The sequence below is a fragment of the Rhagoletis pomonella genome, unplaced genomic scaffold (assembly GCF_013731165.1).
Source record: "Rhagoletis pomonella isolate Grant_MI unplaced genomic scaffold, Rhpom_1.0 Rhpom_scaffold_00008, whole genome shotgun sequence".
NCBI classification, from domain to species: Eukaryota; Metazoa; Arthropoda; class Insecta; order Diptera; family Tephritidae; genus Rhagoletis; species Rhagoletis pomonella.
In genome coordinates this window covers 32,907,960-32,927,464 of record NW_023458562.1, presented here as the reverse complement: position 1 = coordinate 32,927,464, position 19,505 = coordinate 32,907,960, and the positions used below count along the sequence as shown (strand labels likewise).

The 19,505-nt window shown below is 35.3% G+C and overlaps 3 protein-coding genes across 4 annotated transcripts in view; 2 read left to right on the top strand and 1 right to left on the bottom strand.

Annotated features, from left to right (window-relative positions):
- LOC118744637 (sprouty-related, EVH1 domain-containing protein 1) overlaps positions 1-7,257 on the top strand; it is a 40,035-nt gene extending 32,778 nt beyond the window's left edge. Inside the window, exons 3-9 of one of the 2 annotated variants that reach the window (XM_036477778.1) lie at positions 262-439; positions 2,221-2,389; positions 5,768-5,847; positions 5,932-6,007; positions 6,089-6,432; positions 6,615-7,033; positions 7,117-7,257. In XM_036477778.1, the coding sequence (XP_036333671.1) occupies positions 262-439; positions 2,221-2,389; positions 5,768-5,847; positions 5,932-6,007; positions 6,089-6,432; positions 6,615-7,033; positions 7,117-7,243 (1,393 nt within the window). In that variant the 3' untranslated portion in view covers positions 7,244-7,257. The remainder of the gene's footprint in view (positions 1-261; positions 440-2,220; positions 2,390-5,767; positions 5,848-5,931; positions 6,008-6,088; positions 6,433-6,614; positions 7,034-7,116) is intronic. The other variant, XM_036477779.1, reaches the window with a different exon arrangement.
- A 5,043-nt stretch (positions 7,258-12,300) lies between these two features.
- On the top strand, positions 12,301-13,265 carry LOC118744635 (trafficking protein particle complex subunit 5). The gene is made up of 3 exons (XM_036477776.1): positions 12,301-12,598; positions 12,670-12,979; positions 13,051-13,265. The coding sequence occupies exons 1-3, from the start codon at positions 12,423-12,425 to the stop codon at positions 13,147-13,149; spliced, it is 585 nt and encodes a 194-aa protein (XP_036333669.1). The 5' UTR covers positions 12,301-12,422; the 3' UTR covers positions 13,150-13,265.
- LOC118744636 lies at positions 13,155-13,851 on the bottom strand. Its single transcript, XM_036477777.1, has 2 exons — positions 13,631-13,851; positions 13,155-13,528 (listed from the first exon to the last, which is right to left on the bottom strand). Exons 1-2 carry the CDS (start codon positions 13,760-13,762, stop codon positions 13,316-13,318), a joined length of 345 nt encoding a protein of 114 aa, XP_036333670.1. The 5' UTR covers positions 13,763-13,851; the 3' UTR covers positions 13,155-13,315.
- Positions 13,852-19,505: the final 5,654 nt, after the last annotated feature.

Genomic DNA, 19,505 nt, shown 5'->3' with positions numbered 1-19,505 from the left:
ACTCTTACCCTTTCCCTAGAACAACGTCCTTGAGGCATTTACGGATTTAAATGATACCCATTTTGTGTCGTTTCTTAGCAAAACTCTTGGGGAACTCTCGGAGTGCGTTTGAAAAAAAAACCAATGCTGCCATATGTATGGAAAATATTTTCCACTTTTTAGTATTTTTATTGAAATGAAATTATTATTTTTTCATAGAACTTCTCCTTTTTCTTTTTCACTTTTTCTAATTCAGAATTTTTCCTTTTCCTTTGCTTACAGCGACTTCTTAGTTACAGTACGCGCACAGGTTATGACCAGAGACGAAAGCACCGAGGGTTGGTTACCACTCGCCGGGGGTGGTTTAGCAAATGTTTCAATACGGAAACGTGCTAGACTATCCCCTGGCGCCGCTGGACATGAATATATCATCTATGGCCAAAGAATCTCTGATCAAAGTGTGAGTATTAATAGAAAAGATAAAGAAATAAAAAATAATAAGAAATTAGATAAAAAATAATAAAAACAAGCTAGTGAAATTTATTTGAAAGTAGAAGAAAAATTTAAATACATTAATTAATTAAAATAAAAAATAGAAGAAAAATTAAAAAAAAAAATAAGTAAATGAAAAATAAAAAAATAAAAAGGTTAAAACAATATGAAAACATATAATTGAAAAACTAAAAAAAAAATAAAAAAGTTTAGGAAAAAAATAAAATAAAAATGGAAAAATGTAATCAATACAAAAAATAAATGAATTAATTAAAAATATAAAAAAATATTTTTTTATTTTTAACTCAAAAAAATAAAAGAATTCATAAAAATTTTGAAAATAATAAACATTAAAAATATTTAATTAAATGCATAAAGTCAAAACAAAATAACCAACAAATTTTATCAAACAAGATTTTATTACACATACATATGTATGTACATAGTAAAAAATTAAAAAAGATCAAAGGAATCTTATTTGGACCTACAACCATTTGGCGCTACAACCGTAAATAAAAAATATAAAAAATTAAATAAAAACAATAATAATGAAAGCAAAAAATAACATAAAAATACTATTATGTTTATTAAATTATAAAAAAAAATTAAAATAAGCAAAAAATAAAAAAAACATTAAAAATAAACGAAAATAAAATAAAATAAAAAAGAAAAGAAGTTTATAATTCAAAGAGCAATAACCAAAAACAAACATGTTAGACAAAAATATTCAACAATTTTAATAAAAATAAATCAAAAATTATATTTTTTATAAATTATAAAAATATTATTTTAAGCAAAAAAATAAAAAGAACAACCACAAATGAAACAAAATAAAATAAAAAAGAAAATAAGTTTATAATTCAAAGGCCAATAACCAAAAACAAACCATATGCAACAATTTTAACACAAATAAAATAAAAAGTGAAAGCTCCCATAAGCGGACACCGATGGTCTCGCCATAAATTAAAATAATATTTATCCTTCAATAGATAAAAACATAGTGACCGGAAAAAAAAAACAAATTTATGGCGTTTTCTTTTCTACCGACAAATCTCAAGCAGCAAGAAGAGGACAATGAAAAGTCAAAATTGTTTCTAGAAAAGAAAACATCTTTGAATATGGACGTACAGTGGTGGGAAAATAAATAGGGACACGACATTTTAACAAATTTTTCCAATTTTTCTTTTGTTTATTTAATAAAAAATTTTGTTAAAAATTGTGTGAAAAATTTTGTTAAAATGTTGTGTACCTATTTATTTTTCCACCACTGTATGTATTTGTGTACATTTACATATGTACATTAGAGTGGTCCAAAAATTCATGTGAAAGACACCCCCTAGGATTGTTCTATACCGAAAAAATATACCCCTATATTTTTATTTTGAAATCATAAAATATTATATTGGAAAAAAACAACTTTTCGTATAAAAAAAGGCTAGAAATCCATAAAATCAATATTTTTCGATGGGAAACCTAGCTAATTGTATTCTAGGTCTACAGCCAACCAACGAAGTAAATTTACAAAAAAAAAAGAAAAAAATTGCCACAAGGAATATTAGAAATCCGTTTATAAGATAAGGGTCCATCTGATCATTTTGATTGCAAATACAATATTAATAATTTAATAACTTAATATATACAACCATCAATCAATTTTATTTACACCAACAAACTAGCAACTGTCAATACTCATATTATCAATTTACATACCATTTAATAACTATATTTCTAATACTTTTCGCCCTTTAGGTAATTTTAAGCTGTGTCATAAATCGTGATCTGAAGTATTACAAAGTGATGCCCACATTTCATCACTGGCGTGCTGGTAAACAACGCAATGGTCTCACTTTTCAAACGGCTGCCGATGCGCGCGCCTTCGACAAAGGCGTTTTGCGCGCCTACAATGAATTAATTGATGGTAATTATCACTCGCTGGCGCAATGCAGTTGTAATTGTTTGAGCTGCAAGTAACAGCAATTGCATATAAGTGCGCCTGTATGGCTTGTAATGCCTAAATAAATGCCTGCAGTTCCTTTGTTGCTTTTTTGTTTGTGTGTGCGTTCTTTTGTGTTTTTTTACTTCACTTTTTCTTCTGCTTCTTCTTCTGCAATTTGTTAATGCTTGATTTCCGTAATTTACCTCAATTAACAATTTTCCTTATTTGTAAATACATACATATGTAAATACTTGCATATGTACATATATACATACAGTTACGCACAGAAGTATTCGTTGTTTAGTTTTTTTCAATCAATGTTGCAAACTTTTTACAAAATTCGCAAAAATTCAAAAATATGGGCTTCAAAATTTCAACATTTTTCATGGAATTTTTTTGAGTATGAAGTTTTTAGCCGATACAATTTTAATACAACAAAGTACTAGTTTAAAAGGCTAACACCTACCGGGGATTTTGGACAATTTTTTTTTTGTTTTGCTGACGGTTTCGCTCGTTTTATTCCATATAAAACTCAACTTGTTAGAATTCATTTTTAATAATTTTTTTTGGTGGCGGCTTTTGCAGTATAGTTGTGTATGTACATATATAAAAACTGGCGCTGCTTTTTCGAAATTTTTGTTGCGAATGATCTTCCGCAATTTATTTCATAAGAAACTCATGCTTATATGGAAAAAAGTTCAAAATTTTTCAGCAAATACAAAATATTGAAAATCCACGTACACTTCATTGGACTAAAATTGTCTGGGACTTGGACAATATTTTTATGGGGGAAACAATTAACTTGGCAAACATTGTGAATATTTAAAAATAAATCCACCCTTGGGCACTTGTTGGAGTCACTGTATATCGTCGTTTAAAGTACAAAACCGCAGTCCAGAATGTATCTGGTGTCAGGGTCGTAGGGTTGGAGGTGCATGCGCGTAGATGTTGGGTGTTGTGGAGACTTTGCCCGCATGCACGTCTGGTGTTTGCCAGTTCGGAGTTGGTCTCTCTCAGCAGTTCCGCTTCTTCTATATTTATGGGCAGAGGTTGACCGCCTATGACGACGTTTGCATTACGGGTGTTGAGACTCGTTCTCACTGTGTCACTGTGTAGTCTGTTGAACGCCGCTCTGTGTCTTGCTGTGTCGAACGGATGGTCTACGTACGGTTCGATGTCTGGCTTCCAGTCGTGCAGGTGACGTCTCACGCTTCGTGTGGCGGATCGTTTCCACGGTGACATCCCACGAGGAATGGCTTCGACAAAATGGTGTTGTGTTCTTTCACCGCCAGCATCTAGCGTCCAGGTGACGCTCGGAGCCTGTGGCCGTTCGTAGAGCTGCATTTTGGCATGTTTAGGATTTTTCCACTGAGTGTTGCTTGTTCCTGCCGACCACAGTGCCGATGCATAGTTTGCCAGTGACCATCCGATTGCCTTATAGATTGCGAGCAGGGTCTCTAGAGTCTTGAGGACTTTCTTCCTTGCTTTCAGTTTGTTACAGGTGGCTGAAGCGTGCGCGGGGAAGGATAACAGGCTATATAACGACACTCGCAGGGTTTTAAGGTGCTTGATTGTCGGTATTTTGGCGCCATCGACGAAGACGTCTAGTTCGAGCCTGATCTGCTTGGTACAAGTGGTGAAGAATGTGGCCGGTGATTTCGCGGCGGAGATGTTGAGGTTCCTTGCACTGAAGAAATACGATAGATCGGTGAGATATTCGTTGTTGGCGAAGGAAGGTTTGCCATGTGGAGAGTAAACAGCGTCGGGGAAGAGTACGCCGCCTTGAGGGACCCCCTGTTTTTTTCAACGGGCTTGGACTTGGCGGTACGAAATTCGAACAATGATTGGCGGGCAAACAGATAGCTGGTTATTCACCGTTTCGTCCGAGTTGTAAGCGACTAGTCCAGGACGTCTTGGCAGAGAGTCGTGTGACCGTGTCGATTGCCTTCAAAGGTCAACTAGCGACTAGGACCGTCCTATCACAAAGTCGACGTTGGTTCAGGCTTTAAAAGGGGAATCGTCCTACCCCAATTTCCACATCTCAGGTTGATGACAGTGACAAGTTGAAAGTGACTGTGATGAACTCTACTCCCGTAGATTTAAGCTTTTTCAGCATCTGCATGGAGATTCCGTCTGGGCCTAATGCCTTGGAGGCTTTGGCGTCGTTGACAGCTGACTGCGTATTTTCTGTTGTAAAGCACTTTGGTGTGTCTCTGGGCCGGAGTTTGTGTCCTTGACGCAGCATATTGTGGTGAGGCTAACGATGATTCACACGATAAAACTGTCGTTCCTATTTTCCTCATCATAATTTTAGTTTCGCTCTTCGACTGCAGTTATGCCGGCAGTCGGCTAAAATGAAGCTACCGGCATCACCGGTATCTTATACATGAAGGTGTATGAAGCAAATCAGCGCCTGTGAAACGTAGAAAACCAGGCCACGTATCGTCTATGAATCAGGTGGAGAGCAAGTACTTCCTGATCCAACCTGTTTTCGAAAGTACAGTTTCTGCACTAAAGCTTGCATACTGGAATGCATTTTTGTACATATGTATAGTTTCTTTTTTGTCCAGAATATTTGTTTGTTTTTTATACTACGCACTTGCATTTCTTTCAGGGAATTTTTATTTTTTTTTATTATAAACTCACTTTCGCTTACTACATTTGGTATGATTTTTTATTCTACTGCTTCTTTATCTCTTTCTCTCTAACTTTGCTTCAAAAAACACTATCGGATAATGTATTAATAATAATACAAACAATAACGACAAAATCATAAACTAAATTCTAATACGACAAAATGTAAATGTGCAAATTCGTGCTTGGTAAGTTGCAATTAGAATAAAAAACACTAGAATTGAAATGTTACAGACTACTGGCTGCCAAATTGTATACTAACAAGCAAAAAATTCTGGGTCAGTGTTCTTCTTGAGACGCTTATAGGACTGAGGTTAATGAAAAGTTTAACAGCTATACAATCCTCTGAGGGTCTCATAAGGCACTTTCTTATCGCTGTCTTATTCATCTTTCCGCTTACTTTTCTTTGAGTTGGCCTTTTGCATATTTAGACTTTACATTACGAGTATTTGTTATTTTTTGGTTACTTTACTAACGTTACTTTGAAATGTTTATACTTAAGAAATTTAGAAACTTGAGAAATCACAACAAACTCACGGATTTTCAGCAGTAGATAGTAGCGTAAATTTTACACACCATCGACTTCTAATTTATACACACTAATTTTTTATTTTTGTAAAGTACTTTACATATACATACATATGTATATATTCAGAATAGCAGTACATTTTTGTATCTTTTAAGTAAAATTTTTAAATAATGTACCATATTAAATTCTTCTTTTAGGCCTGGCCAAATCTAATCCATCAATAATATGTCCGCCACTCACCAAATACGACTCTGTTGGCGAAGACGACGTTTTTATGGTAACGTTGAATTGAAAAATGACTTTAATGCACATTTTCAAAATATTCCTTCCTTCTTATTTTTTCAAACACTTACTCAAACAGACCTTAGATCTACCCGTCGAAGCCGACTGCATACAAAAGTCATATTCAAGTCCCGAAGGCAGCGAAAAAAGTCACAGTATGTTGATCTAAAATTTATGTATTTTCTCTCATTTTTCTAACTTTAATCTTATTTGCAACACTCCATATTGGCCAATAGAAAGTATTAGTGTCGATCGTGGTGAACGCATTAGTCAGAAGAGCGAATTGGATAGGTCCACAGATGGTAAAGCCATCATTCACTACATATCGAATGAGAAGTCATGCAGCTTGCAAGCGCCACCACCGCCAGCATTGCTAAGTGCAACAACTGTCGGTGGCAATGGCAACAATGGTGCAGGCAATAATAACAACTGCAACCTGGTAACTACCACCACAGTGAGCGCTGCCATTATATCGCCGCCTATCACCACCGTTTCGTCGAGTCAGTTTGAAGCGCCACCACCATCGCTGCCAACAGCCATTGCGACCAGTGAGAATTACTCCTACGTGCAGCTGACAGCGGTAATGAATTTAGTTTATATATCTGCAGTCCAATTAATGCTAATTTTTTCTTTCCATTTCCATCTCTACTCTGTCGTTCCTCTCCACCACGTGTCTACTACTTGACAATTTTTACTTACATTTCTTCCAATTTTTTATTTCATTCTATTCCCGCTGCTTCCTATCGCACCGTCGCCCAACAGGTCCACGACTACAATTATCCGGTTGTCGATCAGCCGGCTGGCGCGCAGGTGCTTAACGCACGTCGCGAGTCGATTAGCGCGCTAAAGAAACGCAACGCTTTGGAAGCTGCACAAGCACTGGCCGCTGCTCAGTCCTCACCTATTGCCGCCGGTGTGATACTTAAGGATCCCGCCAGCAATGTGGACATGATCAAGAAGAGCCAACGTGCGCGTTGTCGCTACTGTCACGAACTCTACAATGATGAGTGGAACGGGAAGGGTGCATGTGAATTTGCGCCCGATCGCTTCCGTTCGGCATTCGAGTGTATTTCGGGAATCGGTTGTGCGCGTTGTATGATTTATCATTGTATGAGCGATGCCGAGGGTGAAACTCCACAACATCCCTGTGAGTGCGTCAATGAAGCAGGTTGCACTAAGCGGTAAGTAAAGGGAAAATATATGAATATATATATATATATATTTTAGATTCGTTGCTACGATACGAAATTTATCTGTCCCATAGTTGGCTCGGCCTAACACTGCTATCATTGCTCGTACCCTGCCTTTGGTGTTATCCGCCGCTGCGCGCCTGCCATTGGCTGGGAGTATCATGCGGCGTGTGCGGCGGCCGACACAAACCACAAGTCTGACATTTGGAGGGGCGATTGCAACAACAATTCGACAATGGCTACGTTTACGGCTACGAGGTGGAAGCTGATGTTATGAATTCAGACAGTTATGATTATGATGGCAACGGCATTGGCGACTTGGATGATCACTACGATTGTTATAATTACAGTTACAATTTCAACCAATACAATTACAATAATTACAGCTACAATTACAATACTTACAACCAACAAAAACCACTACGACAGCAGCAAAAGCATGCGCTAACAACAAACGCTGGTGGTGGCAGCACACTAACGCAACAATTCGAGCAATGGCATCTTAGCGACGATGCCATTATAGCAAAGGAACAGGAGAAAATTATTAAGCAAAGATTGAAGCAGCAAAAGAAAGAAAAGAAGAAGAAGTTAAAAGCACAACAACAACAAATGCAAGCGCCATTGCACTACGCGCTGCAGCAGGCGCGACCCACAGCGCAGCAGAACGACTATGGGCGCTTGCTGTTTTAATTTGATTTGTTCGGTTTGTTTTTTGTTGGCACAAAGATAATTTTTACTTGCAAATGGAGTGATTTTTTATCCCCTATTTTTGTATTCGAATTGCATTTATCAAAGTTTTTGATGAATTTATTTATTTAAGTTGCGAAAAGGGTACAAATTAAATTTATTACGCTCAAATATTTGTGTTTGGCTATACTTGATAATTTTTGGATCGCTTTTACTGCTTTATTTTAGAAGCAAAGTCACAGTTATGCGTTCGCAACGCACTTCCTACAGGGCTAGCGAATGTATTTTAAAAATTGTGTCGTTTTGTCAATGATAACTGATGAATTCATACATACTTACTCCACTGTCTTTTCGCATAAATGATTTTTTTTTAACGCGTTCAATATTTTTTTAGTACCTAATATACAAATAAAATAAGAAATATTCTAATTTAATAAACTGTAAAATTTTTGAAAATATTTTAAAAGTTTGTTTCCAAGTAACTGGCTTAAAATCTAACTTTAAGTTGTAAAGATAATTTTGTTTTAGCTGTAGAAGCCTGTTTCTTAAGCTGTCAAAGCAGCATTTATACATATAATATTTGTGTGTATATTAACGTTTAATCAAATTAAGTATAAGTTCTTAATTTTTTTTTTTTTGTAAGCTATATACATACGCATGTTTGTATGCTCTTGCGGGCTATGAATGTTTATTATAGTACTGTATATACATATACACATATTTTTATTTTAATATATTTTTTTAATTATCCGAATGTGCCACTTATAAATTTTCTCAAATACTTACATATTAAATATATTTATTACTTTAATTTTTGTGAGCAGCGCGCACAGTATTAAAAATATTTAAAATCTCACAGTACAAGCAAAACAAAATAAAAATAAAAAGATAGCAAAAAATATTTACAGAGTCGCTAAAAAACTACTAAAACACGATTTGTAAAATGAGTATTAAAAATGACTTGCAAAAAAACGTTTCCGAAAGTGAAAGGCAGCAATGCAAGAATGGGTGAATATTAGCATTGGAAATAAGATGATAATTGGAGAGGCAGAAATTAACTTGAAAATTCTTAAATGTACAAAATATTTACCATTAAATTTAATTGTTTTATTCAAATCTTGTAGCATGTCTATAAAAATTAATTTAAATCGTTTGCATACCTGCTTATACGAAAGAGTAGTATGATTTTGGCGGCAATACTTAATATGCATATTCTTTGCTTAAACTTTTAAATATTTAATTTATGCTTAGCCTATGAAAACTGTTTAGTTGTCCAAAAACAAGCGATTCGCTACAGTGACTCGTTAACCAAATTGAAAAAGGAAACACTCAAAAAAATATTGAAGCTACTATTTTACAAAATAAAAAATGAGAAATTCTGCGTACAAAAATTATTAATGTAAAATTAAACCAAAAAAAAAATAGAACAAATGAGGTTCATTGGAAAAAATTACAAACATTTTATGTAATTCTTTCAACAGGATGGTTGAAATGCGTTACAAAAACTTTAAAATGCAATGTAATTGAAAAAAAAATAATAATTGGAAATGTGAAGCGGCGAACACCGCATCGAGTTCCAAGAACAATTTTTTTGAAATGTTAAAAATAAAATAAATTAAATTATGCAGCACGCAGCCCCAAGTAATGCATGCCAAAGTCTGTAAAGCAGCATCGCGCGAGTTTTGCTGTGTTTGCTGTTATTAAAAAGTCTTAATAAATTAAAAATACAAAGAAATACGCGTTTCATATTTTATGTAAAAGGATAATTTTGACTCTTCTTAGGGCTCATGAAGACTCAAAATTATTTCTTTTGTTAGTTTAACAAAAACTGGTTCACCATACAATGCAATAGAGTTCGTTAAATGCCAAAATTATATTTTTCAGCGAAATTAAACTTAAATATGTAGTTTAACGCATATATGTTTCGTATTAAAACATTTTTTTTAAGTAAGCATACATAAGTTCAGAAACTTATATTTATTAATAATCCATGATTATAGCCTCATTTCAAATGATGGGGTTTAGGCAAAATTCGCGCTTCACTTGCTTTTAGGCTGGCACATTAATTGTGGGGGGCGCGTGTGAAAGAAACTATGCATAAAGTTAAAGCTAGCGGTCAAATGATTAGTTCAAAAAAAAAAGTTTTTATTAACCATTTGCCTGCCACGCTTTACTTCATAAACTTTTACAAGTTAAATATTATTAAAAAAATAAAATAAAAATAAACTATATAAAAAGTCGTACTACTAATAATAAGTGAATGTTGGTAAAACAAAACATGTATGTAAGTGAAAAAATATGCAGCTACTATATAAAAATAATACTACTATTGTATTACCTACTTACTGTAAAATTACTAAAAATCATAAATGCAAGCAACATACTAACTGTATGTAATAAAACAAGAAATGCTGAGCAAGCAGTCACAGTAAATTGGAAAACAAAAAATTAAAATATCTCCAAAAACTAAAGAAAATCAATAAAATTTAAATAAAACTTATTAACAACATATGTATAATGTATGTGCAAGCATTACTACTTTTATTATTTCACACGAATTTCTAGTTTAGTTTTGAAGTGAAAACACACTTGAAAAATTAATGCAAACAATTTATTATACTATTTACTAATTATTAATTCTGATTATTACTTAAAAGAATTACTGTGTTTATTATTATTATTATTGTTGTATTTAAGTAAATATAATAGATATGTATATGCATAAACAGTGTCTAACAAAAATAAAAAAATAAAGAAATATGCATTTGCATGAATTAACTTAAATATGGCAACATTTTGAATGCAGCTATTCCCAAGAAATCAGGAAATGGCGCTCGGCTGTGCCGACAGTTACATATTTAATGCCAATTGCGTAATCTAATAAATGCAACTAAACAAAAATAAAACTGATATAAAATGAGGTTGTGCGATATAGCGACAAATGCAGCAGCTAAACAAAAGCAAAAACTTAAATATCGAAAATTCTGTGAACTGTTTACGGCAAGGCAGGGCAGCAAAGGGCAAAGAAAATGAGGCAATGCGACAGCAACATGGAAGTAAAGAAGGAAAGTAAAAAGTCTCTAGAGATGAATTACTACGCTACTTAATATTCCTTGCCCGTGCAATGCTGCTGAAAATTAATACTACATAAGTGCAAAGTATATTGTATCAGGTGACAAACAGACAGACGGAACTAAGAAAAAATCGCCGAAGGTTCTCAATAGTAAAGACAAGAGCATATTCACATACAGCTCAGCAATGAAGCCAAACAAGCCATAAATATGAGCAATGTGTGTGCAGAGTTCAGATAAAATATTAAGTTAGAAGTTTATGAAACAGCTATTGAAAGGGAAAAAATATAACTACTTTTATTTGTTACGATACTATCAAACACGTCAAGTATTCAGAAGCGTCGCTAAATTTCTTGTTACTAACTAACTAAATTCTAACATTTGTTATTATAATAGTTCATTACTATGGGGAAGCTAATCGATTTGTTAAAAGTAAAAATAAACTCCAAACTTATTTATTGGACTTTTCGTGTAATTATTACTATTAACACTACTAACTATTACTTTCTACCAAAGAAAATTATTTATTAGCAAATTTTATTAAAAAAAACAAGACGCGAACATTAAACCTTTAGTAAAGTTTAGAAAAGAAAAAAACGATGCATGGATCTGATTGACTGGTACAAAAAAGAAATAAAATCACAAACCTTCGGCATAGATGAATAATTGAAATGGGGACCAATCCAATAAACTATAATAAATGGATCAGAAAACTAATAATAAAGAATTATTAAAAAAAAAAATATTTAATAAAATCTAAAAACAGAAACCAAAAGCAAATTTACGTTTGTTTTTTTTTTCTTTTTGGGGGTTGGTCGAGAGCAAATCCTAATGTGAAGCGTAAGTACGAAATAGATAAAATTGAATTTACCCAATTGTTGGAGAAGTTTACCGCCGATGTGTGCCCTCTTTGAACCAATGCTAAGAAGAGGGCAATGAAAAGGCAGCATTTTTTGTAAAATCAAAAACGCCATAAGTATTAATGCAAAATATTTTTATTCATATGTTTTCATCCTCATAGCAAGAGTCGCAACGAATGCAAGTCGTTTTTCGAGAGTCGAATCGTATCGAAAATTTCACGTCATTGCCTAAAGTTTCCACTCGGCTAGTGTATTAAAAGGGAAAAACTTTGCAGGACTGTATAGTTTTTCGGCGATTTTCGTAGTTTACTTATTTCAGCACGACAGTAGACAATGCCAATATTGTCGAGTCGTACAATTTAGCCTAATTAACAACTTACACAATGAGGCTGATTATTTTATTTTATTGAAAATTTATTTTACTTTTATTGTTATTGCTATTTTTTAATTATCCATTTTCTTTTCTGTGGGGTGAACCTGGTGTTTTAAGAATATTTGGATTCTCTTATCCATTCTGGAATTTCAAGTTCTCTAAGCTACAAAAACAGAAATATTAATGTAGTACTACAACTAGTTCGAAATTCATTGTGTAATTAGCATTTCCGCTTCTCATTTCCACAGGGGGCTTCTTGGGATATTTTCAAAGTTATCCATCAGGCAGCATGGTCAAGAACAGCTGTTTGCCAAATTAAAAACAACTCGATTTGTTTGTTGTCGCTGCAGTTTTTGAGAAATCTGAAAAATTTCAATATTCCGTGAAATATGGAGAAGTTAGAAGCGCTTAAAATATCTTCTATGCGACCACGTACAAATATACTCGATAGACCGCTGTCCAAGGGCAAAACCGAGGTATCTCAAAGTATTGTGGCTCTACTCTTCAGTGAAATAGTGCAGTACTGCCAGAGTCAAGTGAGCACCGTCCAGGAGTTACAAAACAGGTGCATTTTATCAAACACTTTCACCCACTATAATACTATACATACTTCATTCTATGCTTTCCGCAAAAAAGATTACATGAGCTGGGCCAAGATGTAGGCACACGCGTTATTGATTTATATTTCTTTCGTGAACGTAATGGTAAGCGTGAAACAAAGCTAACGCAAATGCTGTTGTTCGTGAAGACAACTGTTTGGAAGAATTTATTTGGCAAAGAAGCTGAGAAGCTGGAACACGCAAATGATGATGAACGCACTTATTATATTATCGAAAAGGAGCCGCTAGTGAATGCGTTTATAAGTGTCCCAAAAGATAAGAGTAACTTGAACTGTGCAAACTTCACTGCAGGCATTGTGGAGGCAGTGCTCACACATTGTGGATTCGTAAGTAGTAAAATTAAAAAGTTTTCATTTAAGTTCGTATATTTCATGAATTAACGTATTTTCCATTATAGCCCTGCAAGGTGTCGGCGCATTGGCATAAAGGCACAACTTACATGGTTAAATTTGAAGACTACGTAATTGCACGCGACAAACAGTTAGAAGAGAAATAAACGTGTACGCAATATTTTTTACATATGTATATTGATCACGGTTTTATGTTCAATTTTCCATTTAATTAGACTATGTATACCAATTAATAAAAGCTTATGCACACATTTCAAGAATATTTGGCTAATTTTCATCAACCAAATTCGTGTGCTTTCGATAAAATCCATTTTAAATGAATTTGAATCGACGATCCTTGTATGCCACCTGCCCGGTGCGATATTGATGCTCTCGACCAGCGCGTTCTGTTTTCAGAGCCCATGCATAGACAACAATGGGCAGCACCACGGCAAAAAAGCCAGCACGGAAAGCTACACCTGTTGGCTTGAAATGGTCATAGTTGGAGACACGCATAGCTTGGAAGCGAGCTAAACCGGCATCGAACTGTTGAGGGGGTGGGAAATATTACATTAACTTAGATTGGGAAACAAAAATATCTAAGCTGCTGATGACATAACAGCGCGCAGAAGTTGTTAGTATATTTACCAGAGTACCACCTTCGCCTGTGGCATGTTTGAAAGGATTCGAAATTTGTTTCAAATATTCAGCACGAAGTTTTTGTGTCTGCTCATGTTTTCGGCGCAGGAAATCTTTTTCCGCTGCTGATAAATCAGGCATTTTTTCTGATTGTTTTCCTTTTTACACACAAATGCAGCAAATCCACCGAACGATTTAGCCCTGTCAAGTGATTGTCAAAGTTGAATGTCAATCTAATTTGAATTTTATTGGCAATGCTGTGGGACAGGGTTTTGTAATAGATTATTTGTAACATCCGATCGGATGCACATTGAAAATAGTCGGAAATCCGATGCAGATACATTTGTGTTGTGGATTTTTAGTTTCGTTAAAACTTAAGAAATGTGTCCATGCGAATTAAGAACTGCAAAATATACTTCTAAGATATTTTATAAAATCCGCCTTTTGATTCGCCACAACCTCATCAATTTCGTCCGTTTCGCCAGTCGCTAATGTTGGGGGGAAAAAGACGGCTATTAAATGCTTCCTCAACGAAGCGAAATATTTTTTTTTAGTTTGTTTTTATTGAAATAAATGGATAATGCGGCCGCTGTGGTCTAGTGATAAGCAGTGCGCGCTTCCACTCCGCAGGGCTGGGTTCAAGCACTGGTCCAAGCAACATCGCAAAAAAATCTTTTTTCTTGCCCAGCGGTCGCCCCTCGGCAGGCAATGGCAAACCACCGAGTGTATTTCTGCCATGAAAAACAGCTTATCGTCGAAATACAATCGCCGTTCGGGGTCGGCGTAAAACTGTAGGTCCCAACTCTTTGTGTGACAACATCAAGGCGCACGCCACAAATCGAAGGAGAAGCTCGGCCAAACACTAACATATCGAGCCCTAACTGCCAAAACAACGTAAGCGACATTTTTTTCAAAATTTTCTTTTTGATGCAGAAATTCATCTAAATGCTCTAGGAATATTTCTGCATCAAAAATACAATTTTGAAAAAAATTTCGCTTACGTTATTTTGGCGGTTAGGGCTCGATATGGGTAAGCGCCAAATCTATTATTATTATTATTAAATGGACAAGCTGTATTTTGTAATCCGGTACCTAGTTCTATACATATGTACAACCGATTGATGGGAATCCGACATTTCATTAAATTCCTTTCACAGATAAATTGTCACTTACATTGTATATATTTATGGACCTTTGTAAGCATTCTCATACCTGCAAACATACATACGTACATACGTACGTGCACTTCAGTTACCTGCATGATAAACGCTTCAGTGAGCAAATAAATTTGCCAGCTAAGCAAATGCACATGCACAGTAGAGAGACAGCCGAAAGGACATCAAAGTCCTACGCAACGCAAAGAAAGAAGAAAAAAAAAAACACAAACAAACCACAACCAAATGCAGCAACTTCTTCCTCACCCCTATGTTTCGACTTAATTTCTAACATCACACGCGCACCACAGTACACAAATACAAAATAACATTACGTGCTTGCGTATAGAGAAGGCGGTGGCTGTCGTGTGCATTTCCACAACAAGGCATGGGCGCATGTTATCAGAAAAGGAACAATATGTATTTAAATACATACCTATGAGTGTGCATACAGTTATATATGTATGACCGCACGAAAAAAAGAAACAAATTAAATAGTCGAAGCCAAATGATGAGAAGCTGTATACTGCGCATGTGCAGCAAAATGATATGCGCAGATTTGCGCTTACTGACTGACTGGCTGCTCGTACAACGACGAAAATTGCATAGGATGACTATGAATATTGTATAGATTGGACTTTTTAGAATGTTGTTGTTATTGTTGGTGTTGATGTTGCTATTATTGCAATTGCCACTACTGCTGTAATGTGTTTTTGTAGGCACCATGGAAGTGGTGAGCGCGTTGCTGAATTATTGTTGTGACAAACTACCCTTGACTTAATTTTACATATTTATGTACGTATATATGTACATTAGAGAGGTCCAAAAAAATAAAGTCGCAATTTTAATGCCGCCACCCCCTAGGATTGTTCTATACCGAAAATAATATACGCCTATTTTTTTATTTTGAAATCAAAAAATATTGAGGGAGTCCTCAAGGAAAAACACTTTTCTGTAGAAATGGTATACAATTCTTGAGAATCAATATTTTTCCATCGAAAAACTGTGGTTCCCTTCAGGAGACTTCCAGTATTAAATCTCAATTGTTTATTTAACCGTTTTTTAATATTAAAGATTTTCTGGGGGTATTGGCGGACCTATAAAATATAGTTACCATGAAAAAATGGTTAAAGAAAGAATTAGGTATTATTATTGAGAGTCTCCTTAATAGGAACCGAGTTTTCCGATCTGAAGATATTGATTTTCAAGAATTCTACACTTCTTCTACGAAAAGTTTTTTTTTCCCCATATAAAATATGTACATCAAAAACTTTGAGCGCTTGGGCACTCCCTGTTTTTTTGTTTATTTCAAAATAAAAAATAGGGGTATATTTTTTTCGGTATGGAACAATCCTAGGTGGTGGTGGCATTAAAATTCCGACTTTGCTTTTTCACATGCATTTTTGGACCACTCTAATGTACATATGTACATACAATCTACATAAGTATATGACTTACATATATTCTCCTTTCAAATGATTTTTTTTTACATTATTGCGAAAGGTGTTGGATTCGGTGTGAACATTTTGTAGAATAGAACATGTACCTACATACATATGTATGTTTGTCTATGAATTATGGTTTATTTTAAAGTTTTTGCGAGTATGGGTGCTTTAAAGTGAAATGCGTTAATGCACATAAACTAACATACCTATGTACGAGTATGGATTTGTAATTAGGAAATAATAATTTATAATTGATAAGTGTTGAAAAATATGAATCTTTATACTTACACATATAAATTCAGCCAAATCTTTTTGCTGTCGTATTAAGCTATCATTTTCTACTACTTTGTTAATCTTTCAATAAAAGTTTTGAATGTTTACAAATATTAGGTGCAATCCCGTATTCCTCGGACTCGGACTAGTAAAACGGTCAAAAAACAAAAATTCGCTCAGAGCGAGAGAGTAACATTGAAAAGTACGGGATCGCTTTCTAGTAAAAAATGGTAACTTCTGTCAACTTCAACATAACCTCCAAATTTTGGTTGTAAATTTTTGCTTATTTTGTATGTAAACACACTCAGCTCACACATGTAAATAACCAAAAATACTTTCAAATTCATTAGAATCCACTTAAACAAGTAATTAAATACTTTTCAACATGAATTAGCAGAGTGCACTTTTCATTTGTTTACAATTTGGTTGCCAAACACACTACAGCTGATCGTTTGACACATGTACCAGAATTTACCAGCAAAAAATTCTCGGACTAAAACTGGTAACTTCTGACAGAGAGAGAACCGTATTTACTCTCCTTTTTGTCCTCTCAATAGTCAGAGAACCGAGTACGGGATCGATTTCCAGTAAAATCTGACTGATTCTGACTATTTCTGACTAGTTTGGACTCGTACGGTATCGCAACTATTACTTGATATAAGAACGCATGATTTCTTCAAAGGAAAGTCCAAAGCCCCCACTCATCCAGACCCAGTCGTTCTCTTGAGCTGATTTAGAGGCCACTACCGCGTCGGACGTGCGTCATTCAAGGTTCGAACATAGTACTCATCGCTTGTAGAGCCTCATTCCCAGTGAGGTTTCATTGACCAAAAATCCAAACTGGATCCACTGAGAGAATAGTGTATACGCTAAGTATTAGATCTCTGTATCTCTTACTTGTCGCTGGACTCATTTGTATTTTTGTAAAAGACTAGGACTAAAATGGTATCCCGACTTTCTCAAAATATGGCGATGTGTTCGTCCTAAAGATTTCGACAATAGCAAACATCTGCCGCAACTTTCTGTGTCTGGCTGCATATGGTCAGTACATTGATTGATATTGGTGATCAGAAGGGAAAGCAAGTTAAATATTATACCCTTTTATTATTTTCCTTTGGCGTATGGTGAATATTTACCTGGTCTATGTTGGATTTAGTAGGTCTAAAGTCAAACAGATAAGCACCAATCAGTTCGCTGACGGTGGTAATTATCTCATCAACTCCGTTACTACGACTGGGGGCTCGGTTTCATCTTCTCCACTGATTTGAGTGCTGTTACCATCCAAAAGGATAGAAAAGTGTTCCCTACAGCTTACATTTTTTTTGGACATCGGTTACTAGGTTGATTTGTTTGTTGTTGTAGGGATTTGCCCTGATTTTGAAGCCTTCCGCAAATCACCCAACTTTGTCATAGGGGTTTCTCTTACTTCTTCGCCGTTAAGTTTCCCTCTCACCACAAATCAAACACCGAATTTGATCTCTTTTACGTGGCATTTGTAGTAAACGCCGGAAGGTTCCACGCGTTCAATGCCCCATCGCTTTGCCAATGAAATTCCTACATTTGGTATTTCCTTGGCACTAAAATTATAGCACTTTTCCATGGTCGGAATCGAGAGAAAGCGGTCTACGGGTACTTCAGAAAGGCCCCACTCAACGGCATTCATTGAGAGTCGGTCACCACCTACCACGACTCCCGGCCTATGGACCCCGCGATCGGAGCCCCATCACTACCTTTTGCACACGAGACCCGCGCTACTTGGCCCCCGGAAAGGTTAGGATATTATAAATGCTTTTACAGTTGACTGTCCAGACTCGAAACATCTAGTTTCTTGGGCCTACTGGTAGTTGAGCTTGACGATAACGACTGATAGACAAACCGACCCAGACCAGGACTAGTATTACCGCTACAACATCAACAACCAAGACAAATACGAACACAAAGACAAATACGAACACAAAAACAAATACGAAGAGCAACCGAAGAGTAATACGAGTATGACGACAAAGACGAATTGGAATTCGGAAGACGATTACGAACGTGAATACGTAGAATATACGAAGATTAATACGCACCCAAAGATGAGTAAGGAGATGAAAACAAAGAAAAATACGTAGGCGAACACGAATACGAGCATGAAGAGAAGTATGAAGTTAAAACGAGGTTGAATACGAATTTGTAGACCCACCGAAGACGAGTACGAAGATGAACACGAAAAATTCGAACATGGTGACGAAAACGAAGACAAACGCGAATACGAAGATTAATATGAAGATAATTGCGTAGTGGAATACAGGGACAGCACGAATATAAATGCAAGGAAGAATACGACGCATGCGAGCCGAAGATGAATACGAAGATAGCGACTACAACAAACACAAAGTTGAATGTGAAGACTAATATGAAGACGAATACATATGTATATGAAGACAACGGCTAAAATGAAGACGAAAAAATTTTAGGGATCCTAGAAAAGCAGCCGAACTTCGAACACGATGGCAAATACGAAGGCGTATATCAAGATGAATTCGAACACGGCCACAAAAAAGAAGACTGACACGAAAACGGAGAGGAATACGAAGATGAGGACGAATACGAAGACTCTTGCGTAGACGAATACAAGAACAGAACAGAGTTAAAAACGAAGAAGAATACGACGCCTGCGATCCGAAGATGAATACGAAGATAGCGACTACAATAAATGCAAAGGTGAATGCGAAGACTAATACAAAAACGAAACGTATGTTAAAACAACGACTAAAATTTAAATTCTTTTTTCTAAAAGGGACCCTTAAAAATCTATACAAGCAGCCGAACTTTGACAGTAACTGGTACTCCTTGTTTATAGAAAAGGATCAGTTTGAAGAATAGCGATTTAGATAGAAACGCGAATTTTGCCATTCAAACCAAAAATAGTTTCATGAATTGGTCCAATTAAGCATTTTAACTATTTAAAGAATTTATACCTATCAACGTAAATCGCTTAGCAACATTTAACGCAAATGTGCCGAACGC